The sequence below is a fragment of the Martes martes genome, assembly GCF_963455335.1.
Source record: "Martes martes genome assembly, chromosome: 7".
NCBI lineage: Eukaryota > Metazoa > Chordata > Mammalia > Carnivora > Mustelidae > Martes > Martes martes.
The window spans coordinates 143,130,847-143,146,794 of record NC_137894.1 but is presented as its reverse complement, the minus strand read 5'-3'; the positions used below and the strand labels follow the sequence as shown (position 1 = coordinate 143,146,794).

Below are 15,948 nucleotides of genomic sequence, written 5' to 3'. Positions count from 1 at the left end.
AGGGAGGTGGATTCCAGAACTCCGCTGGGCAGCAGCGCACTCTCCCCCCGGCACTCGCGGGAACCCAGCGCACAGCCGGCGGAGACGGGGGAAGCCTCGGAAGGCTGTGAGCCTCGAGCCTCTCGGGACAGCTAACAAACCCGGAGCAGACAGCAGGTGTGGAGTCAGCAACCACCATGTGGCATCACAACACGTGCTTTTCCCGGCAAAGGCTGACTATTTACGACAACCAAAAGACTTTAAAGATCTCCACATCACAAAACTTCTAAAGTTTACCCAACAAAATCTTAGCTTTTCCCAACACTGACGTACATCGGACAGCCGTACCTCCTTCAGCAGAAGGATGGTGCGTTCGATGTCACTCAGACTCGGCGGAGAAAGGGCGGTTGCCAGCAAAGCTCTTGGTTCGCCCATGTCCAACAATTTCACCTTCAATATTGTGCTTCCTAATGGACAACGCTGAAAAGAGCAAAATTTAGAAATAATAAAATAACAAAATAATTAACATACCCGCATGACTTCAGACACAGAAGCAGAAGAGAGGAGGAGAGAAACATAAAGAAAAACAGAAGATGGAGAGAGAGACGGGGGACGAGAGATGAAGAAAGAGCAGGAGAGAGACAAGAGGAGGAGACAAACGCGGGGGAGGGAGATGAGCGGGAGAGACTGGGAGAGGAGCCGCCAGAGACTTAGGAGGAGGAGGGAGGAGACACAGATGGGGAGGGAGGAGAGCAGGGAGAGAGACAGGGTGGGGGGGTGGGGGGTGGGGGGGAAAGGGGGGGAGAGAGACGGGGCGGGGGAAGGGGGGGAGAGAGAAAGACGAAGCGGAGAAGGACGGAGAGAGGAGACGACAGACAGAGAAAAGGAAGCAAGCAGCCGATCCCACGCCCGTGAGCTGTGCAGGAGCTGTCGAGGCCAGAGGCCCAAGGAACCACTCCTCCCTGAGAAAGGGAACCTGCATGTAAAGTCCTAGCACAGTGCCCGGGGCTAAGTGCGAGGCTGCCAGCACTGTGATTAGAGACTGGTTTGGTCAGATGACTTTTCTGGAGTCAAAATTACAGAACACCTATGATTATATTACTTAGACGATTCAGTAAAGCTCTGTCTACAAAAATAAACGTTGAAAATGACCAGAGTATTACCAGCATCTCCGGAACGACGTGGTCGGGGATGGAGCTGTCCCAGAAATCCTTGTGGATCAGCCGGTAACAGTACCCTTTGGATACTCGCCCTGCGCGGCCTGCAAAGGGGACGCATCCAAGCACCATGTGACATGAATCACTTGAACATTAGCCTAAATATGTAAGAATAACTATTAAATATTAAGGAAAACCTCTGTTGTCTCCTAGCAGACCAGGTCAGTTAGCGCTTTGGAATAAATCGGTGTCACAAGGCCTCCTACGGGAGGATTGAGTGCGGACGTCAACTCTACACCCTAAGATCCAACACGTATCTCTAAACCAGCGTTGGCCCCGATACGCAATGGAAATCAAAACATCTCAAATACAAGACGTTTCCTTCCAATACAAAGCTCACAGTAAGAAGTCGTCCAAGCTGGAGGGAGCGGGTGCAGCCCCCCACCCCCGAGTGACAGGACTGGGCTGTGCCTTGGGCTCTCCGCGGTGGCCAACTGTCCTCAGGCCCAAACAAAGGCAACCATCACGACAGCTGCTTCACACGAGACGAGGGATCCCAGCCACACAGCTCAGAGCCAGGCCTGGCCCTCACACGCCACCATTCCATGACTCTTCTCTTACCGTTGTATTGTTTATGGAGTAAAAACTCCTTTATCCCAAAACATAGTAAAATCTGCCAAGGAGACAGAACGGGGCCAGGCGGAGGGGTGTCCCGAATAAATCTCCAGCTTTAAAAAGTGGGGCAGCACAGAAAGGCGCTTTCTTCCCCCACGTGGAGTCAGGAAAGATGGACAGCACGTGTGGACTCCTGCCCCCCCAATCTATCGCGGTAGGTCCCCCCCCCCCGCCTGGGAGCTCAAGTGGAGAGCCCAGACTTCAGCACTGCCATCGCCCCCAGCCCGCACCTAGCTGCACACGGCAGGACCCTCTAAGAAGAAAACTCCAAGGTAATGACAAAAACAAAAGCAAAAACAACTCCTAGAACCAATTAATGACTTTGGCAAAGTCACAGAATAGATGATTGACACACGAAAGTCAATCACATTTCTACACCTCGGTAATGAACACGTAAAAACCGAAATTAAAAATGCAATGCTGGGCACCTGGGGGCTCAGTCAGTCCAGCATCTACCGATGCAACCCCAAGTCCACGGCCCATCGGGCTCCCTGCTCTTCGGGGACTCTGCTTCTCCCTCTCCCTCTGCCCCTCCCCCTGCTCCTGCTCACTCTCAGATAAATAAATGAAATCTTTTTTAAAAAGGCAATGCCATTTACAATTATTCTAGGTAAAATTAAACACGTGGGATCTCTGTGCTGAAAACAACGCATCGCTCAGTAAAGACACCGAAGACAACCTCCATACACGGAGACACGCACTGCGCTCGCGGCAGGAAGACCCAACAGAACAAATCCGCCCCTTTCTGCAGACCCGACCCACGGGTGTAACACAGCTGCCAGCAACCTCACAGGATGGCACTTCCGGAGACCTAGACAAGCGCACTCTAAAGTCCGTGTGGAGGACAAGGTAGAACAACCCCAACGGTCTTGAAAGTAAAGAATAAAGCAGGAGGAACCCGTCACTTTTAGGCGAGTCCCACTTTGAGCAGTGCTGCCGAAGGGGAGACGAGCACGCCGGGGTCCCACAGGACGGGCCTCCACGAGCGTGCCCCGGGAACCTCACCAGGCGCAAAGCCACTCCATGGGGAAATTCCGTGGTGCTGAAACCAGCGGACATCCACAGGCAAAGACACGAACCTCACCCCAAACCTCACAAAGTAATTACAAAATGTCATTCAAATGGGTCACGACCCTAGACACAGAGCAAGCAGCTGGAAGGCTCAGAGCAGCAAAGCCAGGGGAGCCCCTGGCGCGCCGGGGCGAGGGGGGCTCCGGGCTGGGCACCCCACGAACACACTGCAGACGCCGGCTCGAAGGCTCTATGGACTCTGTCTGCAGCTTCTCAGAGGACAAAGAATTTTTATTACAGAAATTTTGAACACACAGAAGAGCAGACCAAGGCCAAAACTCTTATAATCTCAAGACTTCCCCAAAGACAATCCCTTCCACATCTCCATGTGTTTATTTCTAGTCATTTCTTCTGAGCGTGGGTTTTCGTCCAAGGGGGCAGTTCTGGGTGGGGAGGGGTGTAACTCCACTTGCGGCTTTCCCACGGTGCCCAAGCAGAAGCTGCTCCTGCCCAGACGCGGGGGCTGCCCGATCATTCGGTCTCGCCCCCTCTGGGCGTGCCGTCCCAGGGGCAGCGGCAGGGGCGCATGTTCCCGACACAGCCGCAGCCCCCGCTGTCCGCAGGCCAGGGCAGCCCAGACGGCCACTCCTCTGGGTCTCAGCTGTGCCACTGGACGCGAGGGTGTCAGCCGGGACTACGTCACAGGGCGGGACGAGGACTGAACGGGGTCACATCAAACACTCAGAACCGTGCCCGGCACCTGGTAAGCACTCGGTAACTGTCCCTCTCCTCCATCTGTGACGCAGAAGCGTCACTGCCCCACAGGTATTTGGGGCTGGCCTGTCGCCCACCCTCCCAGGAAGTTCTCCAACAAAACACAAGCCACTGCTCGGTCCCTGCCAAGAACTCTGTCCCCTGGGGTCCGCCCCCCACAGGTGACAGTAGCAACCTGTCCAAATGCGTCACAGCTGCACGTCCACTGTGGCTAAAGCCCTCCTGCCCCGGACAGACAGATGTGTCCGCACCCTCAGCCCCCAGGGAAGCAGATCACACACGCCACAGGAGACACCAAGCCTGCTGCGGAACTGGTTTAAGAAAAACATCCCAAGAAGGATCCAAACTCGGAGGGAAGCTAGAGGAAGGATTCCCAGAAGTTCATTAAAAATTATAAAAATTAACTCAGTCTCCATAAGTCTTCCCCAAACACTTTTGCATTCGCTGCAAAAAACCGGTAGTGCTGGGATGAGCAGATGCTTCTCCGCTTCGTACAAACCCTGGCACCTAATTCCAAGGACGAACGGAGAGCCGCAGGTTTAAAGGAGGAGTCTGATGTGCTAAGTTAGTATTGCTTTAAAGTCAGAACCGGTTCTGGTCAAGAAAGTATCAGCATAAGAGTGAAACAAAGGCCGAACACGTTCAAAGACACGGGAATGTGCCCCCGTCCGTTTGAGCACGAGCGCCTTACCTTTCCTCTGGTCGCAGCTGGTCTTGGAGGCCCAGCTCAACCGCAGACTCTGATAATTCGTATCTTCGTCGCAAACCAGAGTTCTAGTCAAACAAAAATCTATAACTGTCATTTAAAAAAAGGAATGTAAACACCATGCTGACACAAACCGCGTGTCATAATCACAATGCACAGTGAGAAAGCAACACGAAACGCGCGGTCTTTAGAATCAGTGCACATATGGAAGCCTCTGGCAATGCGCGGGCCACTCCCACCACCCGGCTCCCGTTCTTTCCTCTAGGGACTGGGAGCCTTCAGGCAGAAAGGACGTGAGCCCCGTGGACCCAGCGCGCCATGCAAGAGCCCGTGTGGACGGCACCCACTAGAGCGTGGTCAGAGGGACACAGGACGGCAGCGCCGGGGTGCGGGGGCTCAAATCTGGGCCGAAGGGCCAGCTGCTCAGCTTCTCGGGCTTCAGTGTCCTCATCTGTGAGACCCAAGTGACGGAAGCCCCTCAAGTCCCCCCGCCACAGCCTCCGGGTCCTGACTGTCTCCGGCTGCCGTCCAGCTCCCGCCCTGTTTCCCTGCTCCCCTCTACAGCAGAACGCCTCACGAGTGCCGCCTCCGTGGCCTCCAATGCCTCGCTCCTCCCCCCCCTCTGTGACCTCCAGCAAAACTGCTCTGGCCAAGGTCACCAATGACGTCCATATTGCTAAATCCATAGCCAATTTCCAGTCGTCTTCAAACTTGACCAATCATCAGCATGACATGCTTGTCCATGCCATCTTCCTCAAAACTTTCTGATTTGGTTTCCAGGACTTTGCTGGCCGCCCCCTGCAGCAGCTCATTACTGCCCACCCTGAGGCACCAGCAACGCCTTCCCCGTGGGCACTCGCTAAGGAGCACAGCCCCAATGGGCCGCTGGCCTCTAGGCCACACGGCCCACCGTTCTGGACATGCAAGAGGTGTCCCCACCTTGGGTTCTGTGTGTCTCCTGCGGCCCATCAGACCCCCCAGCACACCTCCCCGAACTGGCCCCTCCTTCCGTCCTCCCACCAACATCGCGCTGCAAACCACCACCGCTTCTTGCCCGCACCAGTCATACCCTCCTCACGCAACGCCCCCACTTCCCTCTGCCCCACTGTAGTCCGTCCCTGGATGAACCGCAGGCAATGTCATCCCTGCGCTCAGAACTCACTAACATGCCCTAGAAGGCCTTGCATAACTGGTACCCCACCGACTGACCTCCCTGAGCTCTTCCTCCAACCGCTTCCTTCCGGCCCACCTGGTCCGGCTCTCCCGGCCTCCGTTTCCTGCACTTGCTCACGGATTTTGCACACTCTGTTCCTCCTACAAACATTCTCCCTCGAACGCCCACCCCTTCCCTGGCCACTCCGTCGACAACTCCAGTCGCCCTTCCCCACTCCTCCCTGCCCCCCCACACTGTCAGTTCGTGTCCTACACGTCTCTGCTTTGTCTTCCATTATCCACCCCTGAAGCTATCTGAAAACAAAGACTCTTTGCCTGTTTACTATTTCTCCAACACCTAGAATCATCCCTGGCACGGGGACAAGGCACAGTCACTCCCCCAAGTTCACGTGTTTATCTGTCCAGGCACGCCGTCTTCTTCAAACGTCTTCCTTCTCTTCAAACCCGCTCCCTAAGCCCAAACCACGTCTTCCCATGGCTCATTCCTCATTCCATTCAAGTCTTGTTCAAACACAACTTCCTTAGCGAGGTGTTCCCATACCACGCTGTCTCCAAGATCGTTTTTCCCAACAGCTGTAACCCTCTGTCTGGTGCACTGTCCTGCCAGCTGTCCCTGCAATGACACCTATGTCTGCCTGGTAATTGTCCGTCTCTCCCATGAGAGAGGTCCACCATGAGACAGGGCTGTGGCTTATCCATCACTGTCCTCCAGCACCGAGAACAGTGCCTGGCACACGTCAGCCTTCCAACTATGAATTAAGGAACTTAAAAAACAAAGTAATCAAGGACATACACGGAGAATACCACGTTATGAGTAGTTTCCCTCCGAGGTGACACGGTAACCCACCAAGCTACCCTGAGTGACCGAGATCAGCCAAGCTCCTACCCACACCCCGCCCTCCAGCCACAGAGCCCCACCCTGGGGCAGCTCCAGGCCCTCCTGCCCGTAACAGCCTCAAAATGCCCCCAAAGGAGGAGACGTGGTGAAGTCTAAGTACAGAGAAACTGCATGGGCCTACTTTCCTCAAGTCTCCCTTCCGAAGAGTGGAAGAGACAGGGAGGAGGAAGATGGGTTCCTGAAAGGCAGATGCGCCTACAAACACTACAGCTGACGCCCTGGGGCAAGCGCAGGGGCGCCTTACCGTATTTGACATCCGGAACTGTGACGGAGCTCTCTGCGATGTTGGTGGACAGGATAATCTATCAAACATCAAAAACAAAGCATCTGACATTCCTACTGTGTACGGGAAACATTAGGCAAAGAAAAAAAAGCTCAAAAGTTATTTAAAAGCTTTTAAATGTAAACACTGGATTCCAGTTTTAAAATTAATAGTTTTTCTATTTTCAACAAGCTACACTGCTCAAGGGGCCAGGAGAAGGGTGGAGGGACTTGGAGCAGGGCGGCCCCCAGCTCTGCCCTACACCTGGCTACGGCGCTGGGCCAGTTGCTTACCTCGTGGTTCCCAGACACCCTGAGCACAGAACGACGACGAGGACGCCCGCCCCAACAGGGTTGTTGTGACCATCACAGGAGTTATCAAGGGCAAAGTGCTTAGAACTGTCGCTGGCACAAACCGTGATCAACAAACAGACCCACTTCCTCGTACGGCTCACACCCGGGCACTGCGCCGCTACGGGGGTGTCAGTCCGGACACACACTCCTCCAATTCACCATCTGAACGCTCCGGCCTTCAACCAATGACAGCCTCAGAGAGGCGATCTGCCCACAGTACCATGACGACAGGTGACAGGGCCCCGGCTCTGTCCAGCTCTCTGTCCACATCCACACATGCCACCCCTCTCCCCGATGTGATCCCGCACGCACAAAGCCCAGCAACACAGCAGTGCTTTACACCAACAGGCAAGAAGCCAGGCAAAGACAGCTGTCCCATACCTCCGACGTGGGACTGCAGAGGTTCTGGGACTGCTCCGAGGCAAAAAGCACAACCAAGCTGACAGACAGACACAGGGCTGGGCCTGTGACCGCACTGGGACGCCAGGCCAGGTCCCGGCTACCCCAAGTCAGGACACCTGTACTGGACACAAGGGGGCTGAACGGTGCACGGGACGTTCCTGACCATCTCGGGCAGCTCTAGGAGGGCTGGGCTAAGACACTGCCATGTGCACACATAATCGGAGAGTAAAAAAATCTTCTTTAACCAGGACTGAGAATGTGGGTCCTAACCGAAGTCGCCGGAGCGGTCCCACAGCTTGAGAAATACCAGCAAGTAAAAGGCATCAAAATCTACCAGCAGCAACGCCCAAAAGTTGAGGAAACCTAAAAATGTTAGCAACCGACTTACAAAATGAAAGACAATTTTAAACAACATACCTGGCTCATCAGGGACTTATCTGCTTAGGGGTTCACCACCAGCGACAGAACACAGGGTACAAGTCGGCGGGAATGTGAGCGCTCGCCGCTGGCAGAGTCTCTAAGGAAAATGTACCTGAAGTGCTTGCAACTTGCCTCCCGGTTCCTACCTTTCTGTACCCAGGAACGGGGCTTAAAAACACATTATTCTGTTCTTCTAGAGTCACACTTGAATGGAGTGGGTAAACCTGTAACCTGGGGAACAGATTAATGAGATAGAATGTCCGTGAAGAGTAGATGCATGTGAGAACACACCAAAATGACTGACTGTTCACGGAGACGACCAGAATTATTTAAGGCAGAAACGATACCACAGCGTATCAGTAAAAACAAAGCTGCGTCATGTGAAACCCACCTTTTGTGAACCATGTTTGTGAGAAGTTCGTGCATATAGTTGATTTCACCCAGGCCTGGGGAAGAAAGGAAAGTGGAGGGGGAGAACGTGTATTACAAAAAACCAAAAACCAAAAAAAACATTTAAAATTAATATGACATCTTTTGCAAAAAAGACCCAACCAATTCATTTTGACTTTGTTATCCTCTTTTCCCAGTAACATCACAATTATAAATAAAACTGTACAATGACACTGACCACTAGTAACTCAAAAATAAGGGGAAAACCCCACATTCTTCCCATATTCCACTTTCCACAACAGTGACTGCCTGCAAGTCTGGCCATCTGAACAATTTTACATGTCTTTTTTATTCCCCAGTGACTTTTCCAAATTTCCTACGATAAACATGCAACATTTTACAACCAAAAAATATAGTTTTTTAAAAAGTCTTGGTCCCAGAGATATGCTGTTATTTTCATTATGTTGAAGTAATGTCTATAAACAGGGGCACCTGGGTGGCTCAGTGAAGCCTCTGCCTTCGGCTCAGGTCATGATCCCAGAGTCCTGGGATCGAGTTCCACATCAGGACTGTTGCTCCATGGGGGGCCTGCCTCTCCCATGGAACTTCTCCCCTCTCATGCTTTCTCTCTCTCTCCCCGTCTTAAATAAATAAAATCTTCATTAAAAATTTTTTTAAAATGTCATTTTGAAAAAGTACAACTTGACATAAATTAATCTTTTCAGATATCCGAGGGCCAGTTTTCTCAAATACCCAGAACGGGACAGAAGGACCCTCCCGAGGACTCCCGTGGTGTCCCAGTGACCGCGCTCTGGCTGAGACCGCTTCGGACGTACACCGATGGCCCCGCACCTCGCACTTCTACGGGGAACAGCCAGTCTCAGAAGCCGATCACTTCACTGGATATTGTGGAGGGGGCAAGACCGCCTTCAAAAACCCAAACTCTGCGTGACCAACCGCTTCAGCAACACGACGGCAGCAGTAAGAGCTCAAACCGCAAATCGCCGTAGTTCGGGTTCTCGGGGTCCAGGATCCACTCAACTCGCAAGGCGAGTTCCACGCTTCGCAGTAGGGAGGGAGGCGCGCGCGGCCTCCGTGCGGACCCGGTAACTGCAGGCTGCAGGCGCAGCGCTCACCTGGCAGGAACACCAGCACGCTGCTCCGCTCCGACACAAACTGGGCCCCCGGACAGGTCCTGCTCCTGTTGCCAACGGGAAGGCACAAACGTCAGTCCCGGGGGCACAGCCACTGCTGGCCCGAGCCCCAGCGGGCCAGGCTCTGATCACGAAAATCTCTTACAGACCGTTGCTGTAATGCTCCTTTTCACATATAAGAAATCACAGAGGCCCCAGGACATGGCCCCACAATCACTAGGGGCCCTAAGGCCCTCAACTCCCAGTTTTCTCCTATAAAGACTCATTACCTGCCAGAGTTTCCCTTGAAATTTAGCTACTGTAATCCAGAATCTCAAAATACAAAACTTTATAAACAACTACAAGTAAAACTTAAACTCAAACCACCAGCTCGCCTTCCTGCTCCCATCAAAATACTTCCTTTGTGTGAAATCAGAACTTCTGTTCTCTGCACCGTGAGCTCTCCTCCTGCAGGCAGGTAAGGCGGTAACAAGACAGATAAGGTCCCTGCTCTTTGGAGTTCACATTCTAGCTGGAGAGACAGACCAGAGACGGGCAGGCACGTCAGGTGCCTCGGGTCGAGCGGGCAGACGGCCGGCAGGAAGAGATGGGGGCCGGAGCCGCTGCGTCGCGGTCCGCAGCCCACCCGCACGTGCCTTCTCCTCCTCCGCAGGTATCGTTCCCAGGCACGGCCTGGACTGTCGTTGCTTGGCTCCTCCAAGAGATGATAAAGACTGGGGCGCCTGGGTGGCTCCGTGGGTTAAGCCTCTGCCCTCAGCTCGGGTCATGATCTCGGGGTCCTGGGATCGAGCCCCACATCGGGCTCTCTGCTCAGCAGGGAGCCTGCTTCTCCCCCTCTCCCTCTCTCTCTGCCTGCCTCTCTGCCTCTCAAATAAATAAATAAAATCTTTAAAAAAACACTTAAAAAAAAAGAAATGATAAAGACTAGAGTGAAAACTAATAAAATAGAGAAGGAAAACAGAGAAAAATCAACAAGAGCCCAACCTGGGCCTCTGAAAAAAAAAAGAAATGAAATGGACAAATCTTTACCTAGTTTGACCAAGAGAAAAAGAGAGAAGATTCAAAATACCAGATAGAATCAGAAAGGAAAGAGAGGGTATTCCTACTGACTTTACAGAAATGAGAAAGATTACACACAGGAACACTATGGACAGTCGTACACCCACCACGGTTGACATGAAATGGACACAAACTAGTGAAACTGACCCAAGGAAGGAACGATCTGAAGAGACTCTCAACCAAGGAAGATTTCAAGACTCCCCATAAAGAAAGCCCAGAGCTGAATTCTACCAAACATTCAAAGAACTGATAACAATTCTTCACAAACTTCCAAAAAACAAAACATTTCCCAACTTATTTTATGAGGTCAGTATTACTCTGACACCAAAACCAGAGACATCACAAGAAAATCATTGTATTCTGAAGATCTCTTATAAATACGAATGCAGAAATCCTCAACAAAAACTAGGCAACCAAGTCTAGAAGCACATGGAAAGGATTATACACCATGACCAAGTGGCATTTATCTGAGGAAAGCAAAGTTGATTTAACGCCTAAAAATCAGTTAATATAATACATCAACAGAAGAAAAAAATTCACATCATTACCTCAACAGACACAGTAAAAGCACTGAACAAAATCTAATACTCCTTCATTAAAAGTTTAAAAAAATAAACCTAGAAATTAAAAACTCCACAAACTGGAACCAGAAGTGAGCTCTTCCACAAGAGCACAGAGCAAACCCTGCACTTCGCGGAGAGAAACGGGGTATCTTCCCTCAGATCAGGACCGGGGATGTCTGCTCCTCTGCTTCTACTTAGCCGTACGCTGGAGGTTCGAGGACAATCAGGCCAAAGGAAGAAATACAGGCATCCAGATTGGAAAAGAAGAAATGAGACTATCTCTGTTCATAAATGACATGAGCTTGCGTACAGAAGACAAGCAACCCTGTGAGCCCCGGGAAATGACTGCAGCGGGCTGCAGGACAGCAGAGCAGCGGACAAAACTCCGCTGTCGTTTCTAGACGCTTGCAATAAACCACCCAGAAATGAAATGACGGAAAATAATTTCATTCTAACAACATCGAAAAGAATAAAACACAGGAAGAAGCTGAACAAAATAACTGCGAACCCTACACCTGGGAAATTACTAAGTTACTGAACTTACTAAGTTAAATTACTAAGTTAAAAAAATTATTTTCAAGGGCACCTGGGTGGCTCAGTGGGTTAAGCCTCTGCCTTCAACTCAGGTCATGACCCCAGGGCCCTGGGATCGAGTCCCACATCAGGCTCCCTGCTCAATGGGGACCCTGCTTCCCCCTCTATCCCTCCTGCCCCTGCTCATGATCTCTCTCTCTCTCACACACACACACACACTCTCTCTCTCAAATAAAATCCTTAAAAAAAAAAAAAGATTTTCAAAAATCTAAAAAAACAGAAAAACCTCCCATACTGGAAGACTTAACATGGTAATAGATAAGATGGTAATACTCCCCCCAAACTGACCTACAGACTCCACACAATCTCCTTCACAGTCCTGCCTTCTCTGGAGAAACAGACACACTGATTCTAAAATTCACACGGAATTATAAGAGACTCAGTACAGCCACAACAATCCTCAATAAGAAAAAGTCAGGAAGACCCATACTCCTAATTTCAAAATTACTTCAAAGCAGTGGTAATCAAGATAATGTAGTAGTAGCCCAAGGAGAGATATATAGATCAACAAAATAGAATTTAGAGTCTAGAAATCAACCCATACGTCTTTGGGCAACTCATTTCCAACAAGGGGGCCAACGCCATACAACAGGGCAAGAGGAGTCTTGTAACCAGCAGTGCTGGGACAAACGGACTAGACACACGCTAGAGAACGAAGCTGGACTCTCACCACACACACACACGTGAAAATTTACTCAACGACCTCAGACCCAAGTGAAAGAGCCAAAACTATAAAGCTCTCAGGAGAAAACACAGGGATAAATCTTCCTAAGCCTGAACTTGGCAACAGATCCTTAGCTAAGTCACCAGAAGTACAAGCAACAAAAGAAAACATAGACAAATCAGACTTTACCAAAATTAAAAATTTTCTGTGCTTCAAAAGACACAAGCAAGAAAATAAAAACACAATCTGCAGAGTGTGAGAAAATATTTGCAAATCATGAATCTGGTAAACGGCTTGTACTGGCATATATAAGGATCTCTTACAATTCAATAATAAAGGGATAATCCAATAACAATGGACAAAGGACTTATGTCTCTATAAAAAGGTACATCTTTAAAGAGGACATACACACGGCCAACAAGCTCATAAAAAGGATGTGCAACATCGTCAGTCATTAGGGAAATGTAAATCGAAACCACCATGTGACACCGCCACACACCCGCTAGGAAGGCTTCAGGCAAAGGTCAGACATCAACCAGGACAGGTCAGGATGTGGAGAAATCGGGCCCCTCCCAAGGTGCCGGTGGGAATGGAAAATGACACAGATGCTCTGGAAACCAGTCTGGCACGTCCTCCAACGGTCACACAGCGACGTATGACCCAGCAACTCCACTCGTGGGTGCAGACACGCAAGAACGAGCGCGCACGTCCCACGGGTCCCTGCACGTGAGCTTTCACGGCAGCATCATTCCTAAGAGCCAAAGGAGAAACCAACCTAACTCGCCATCCACACACGAGCGGCTGAACAAACTGGGGGTACGGACCCTACCCTGGAGTATCACACGTCCGTAAAAAGGAGTAAACCACTGATGTGTGCTACCACATGGACGAACCTTGAAAACTTACACTCAGTAAAGCAGTCAGCCACCCAAGATCAGACTCCATTCACACGGAGATCAAGAATAGGGGAACCTACAGAGTTAGGACGTTGACTAGTGGTGACTGAGAGCTGGGGGGAAGGGGAAGCATGAGGGAAGAGAGCAAAGGGTCATGGTTTCGTTCTGAGATGATGCAAACGTTCTAGAACGGACTGTGGTGCGGGGCGCCTGGGCGGCTCGGTCAGCCGAGGGTCCGGCTCTGGGTTTCGATCCGGGTTGCGATCCTGCAGCCTCGAGCCCGAGCCCCCCGTCGGGCTCTGCGCTCAGGGAAGATATGCTTCAGAGTCTCTCGCCCTCTGCTCCCTTCCCCTGCCTGAGTGAGTGCTCTCAAATAAATAATACATAAATAAATTTTTTTAAAAAGAATGAAAATAAAGAGATCGCAAAAATAAAAAAATAGGGGTTGCGATCTTAAAACATGACAAGGTAAAATTCAGCCCCCAGCATTAAGCGAGACCAAGAAGGGGCAACTATAATGCCACAGGTCGTCACTCACAGCAGCAGTCTGACAGAGACCAACAGCCACAGGCCCAGAGAATAGGGAGCAGCCAAAATCCAGAGCTCGGGCAAAACCAGATGCCAGCGAGGACGTGCAGCAGCAGGGCCTCTCATGCCTTTGCTGTGGGGACGGTGAAACGGGACAGCCGCTCTGGAAGACGTTCAAGGCTTGTTTTGGTTTTTGTTGAGATTTCATTTGTTTATTTGAGAGATCACAAGAGAGCATGCACAAGCAGGGCGAGGGGCAAAAAGAGAGGGAGAAGCAGGCTCCCCGCTGAGCAGGGAGTCCCACTCGGGCTCGATCCCAGAACCCCGGGATCATGACCTGAGCTGAAGGTAGACGCTTCACCCACTGAGCCACCCGGGTGCCCTACTTGGGTGGTTTCGTACAAACAAGACAACACATCGCACCATCCAACAATCATGCTCCCTGGTGTTTACCCAAAGGAGTTGAAAACACGTCCCCACACACTCTGCACACAGACATTTACAACAGCTTTACTCAAATTGCCCAAACTTGGAAACAACCAAGATGTCCTTTAGTAGGTGAACGGAGAAATAAACTGTGGTCCATCCTGATGAAGGAAGGCTGTTCGGCACTAACAAGAAATGAGCCATCGAGCCATAAAAAGACATGGACAAAACGTAAATGCTGCTAAGGGAACAAAGCCAATCTGAAAAGACTGCATATGTATGATTTCCAACTACAGGACATCCTGAAAAAAGCAGAACCACGGCGACGTTAAGAAGATTGTCGTGGACAAGAAAAAGAAAAGGGGCGGGTGGGACGAACAGGCAGAGTGCAGGCGATGTGAGGGCAGTGAACCACTCTGTCAAAACCCATGAAATGTGCAACGCTAGCAGTGAGCCCTAAAGTAAACCATGGCCTGCGGGTGACAGTGGCGTGTCCGTGAAAACAGAGGTGTGGCCGCAGTGCAAGACGCGGACAGCGTGGGGCAGGGGAGGGCACATACATGGGAACTCTGTGCGATTTTCTCCCCAGTATTGTTGGAACCTACAACTACTCTAAAAAATAAAGTCTACTTAAAAGGAAAAAAAAATCCACAAGTCCATTGTGACATTAAAAGAGAGCGAGAAGAGGCAGGTAATGAAAGGGGAAGTCCTCTTTATAGAATAACCCCAGGGAGTAAGAACAAATGACTACATGATGCCACCAGCCGTGCGGCAGGGTCAGCGGGACCGCCCACACTACTGGATGAGAGGTGGCCAGGCAGCATCAGAGACACCGACGTCCCTACTCCTCGAGCCTGCCGGATCTCAGGCAAGATCAATGATGAGTAACCCCCACCTGCTCACAGAAGTCACGCCAGGGGTTCCCTAAGACTCAGAGGGTGGCTGAAAGTCAGGCAGAGCCAAATGGCAGAGATTCCTAAAAGGAGGAATCAGACCAAAAGCTGACTTCTCGCTGCAGTGAGAGGCCAGACTCTGCAGAGACATCATCAAAATGCAGAAGGAAAAATAAAAACGTTGCCATCTCATGTAAATTACATGTCACTAAAGTTATTTAAGTGAAAAAATCAGAAAAAGCAGAACTAAGGAAAGAACCACCTACATTTTACAACCACACAAAACCATGTCAAGAAAAAAAGTGAAATAAAGACATCTTTAGCAAAATAAAAACTGAGAACATTTTACCAACAGACTCCTTAAAAAACTCTTGAAGGATGTGCTTTAGGAAGAATGAAAATGATCTTAGGAAAGTCTGAGATGCAAGACAGAGTGACGAGTAAATACACTGATACACATTGAGTAAATGCAAACACAGAGATGATACAGAAATAACAACTGGCGGGAGTGCAGAAACCCAGCGAAAGTACCACAGGGCCTCGCGCACGCTGGAGGGGTCGGAGCCTGGATTCCGGCCGACTCACCGGTAAGACCGTGAGTAACATCTACACCACAGGTGTTTACACCTGGCAACTAACGATCAAAGGAGAGACTCGGGGGAGGTGGGGGTGGCAGTGTCAGGCCAAAAGGACCCCCAGCTATCCACAGTCACACTCTGGTTGTCCTGAGGAGGGGACTCTACGTCCCCCATGTCTGTTGTTCCGGCAGATGAATTCTACTTATGAACTGTAGCAAAATGAGCGCAGAAAGGTTCATAAAACAGTTCATGTTTTCAATCGCAGGCCCTACCCACCCCTTACAACCTGCCGCTGTTCCTAAGGAAAAATGTGTTCCCGGTTTGAAAGGCCCAGCTCCGCACGAGAGCGGGAGAACGGACGACAAGGAGCCCACTGTCGGGGGCCTATGTTCC

General features: G+C 50.8%; 1 protein-coding gene across 1 annotated transcript in view; it reads right to left on the bottom strand.

The window, feature by feature from the left end:
* TDRD9 (tudor domain containing 9) overlaps positions 1-15,948 on the bottom strand; it is a gene marked incomplete at its 5' end in the record, with an annotated part of 113,254 nt that overhangs the window by 50,062 nt on the left and 47,244 nt on the right. Inside the window, 7 exons of the mRNA XM_080809772.1 lie at positions 328-459; positions 1,143-1,240; positions 4,288-4,392; positions 6,618-6,675; positions 7,957-8,041; positions 8,202-8,256; positions 9,337-9,401. Of these exons, the coding sequence (XP_080665898.1) occupies positions 328-459; positions 1,143-1,240; positions 4,288-4,392; positions 6,618-6,675; positions 7,957-8,041; positions 8,202-8,256; positions 9,337-9,401 (598 nt within the window). The remainder of the gene's footprint in view (positions 1-327; positions 460-1,142; positions 1,241-4,287; positions 4,393-6,617; positions 6,676-7,956; positions 8,042-8,201; positions 8,257-9,336; positions 9,402-15,948) is intronic.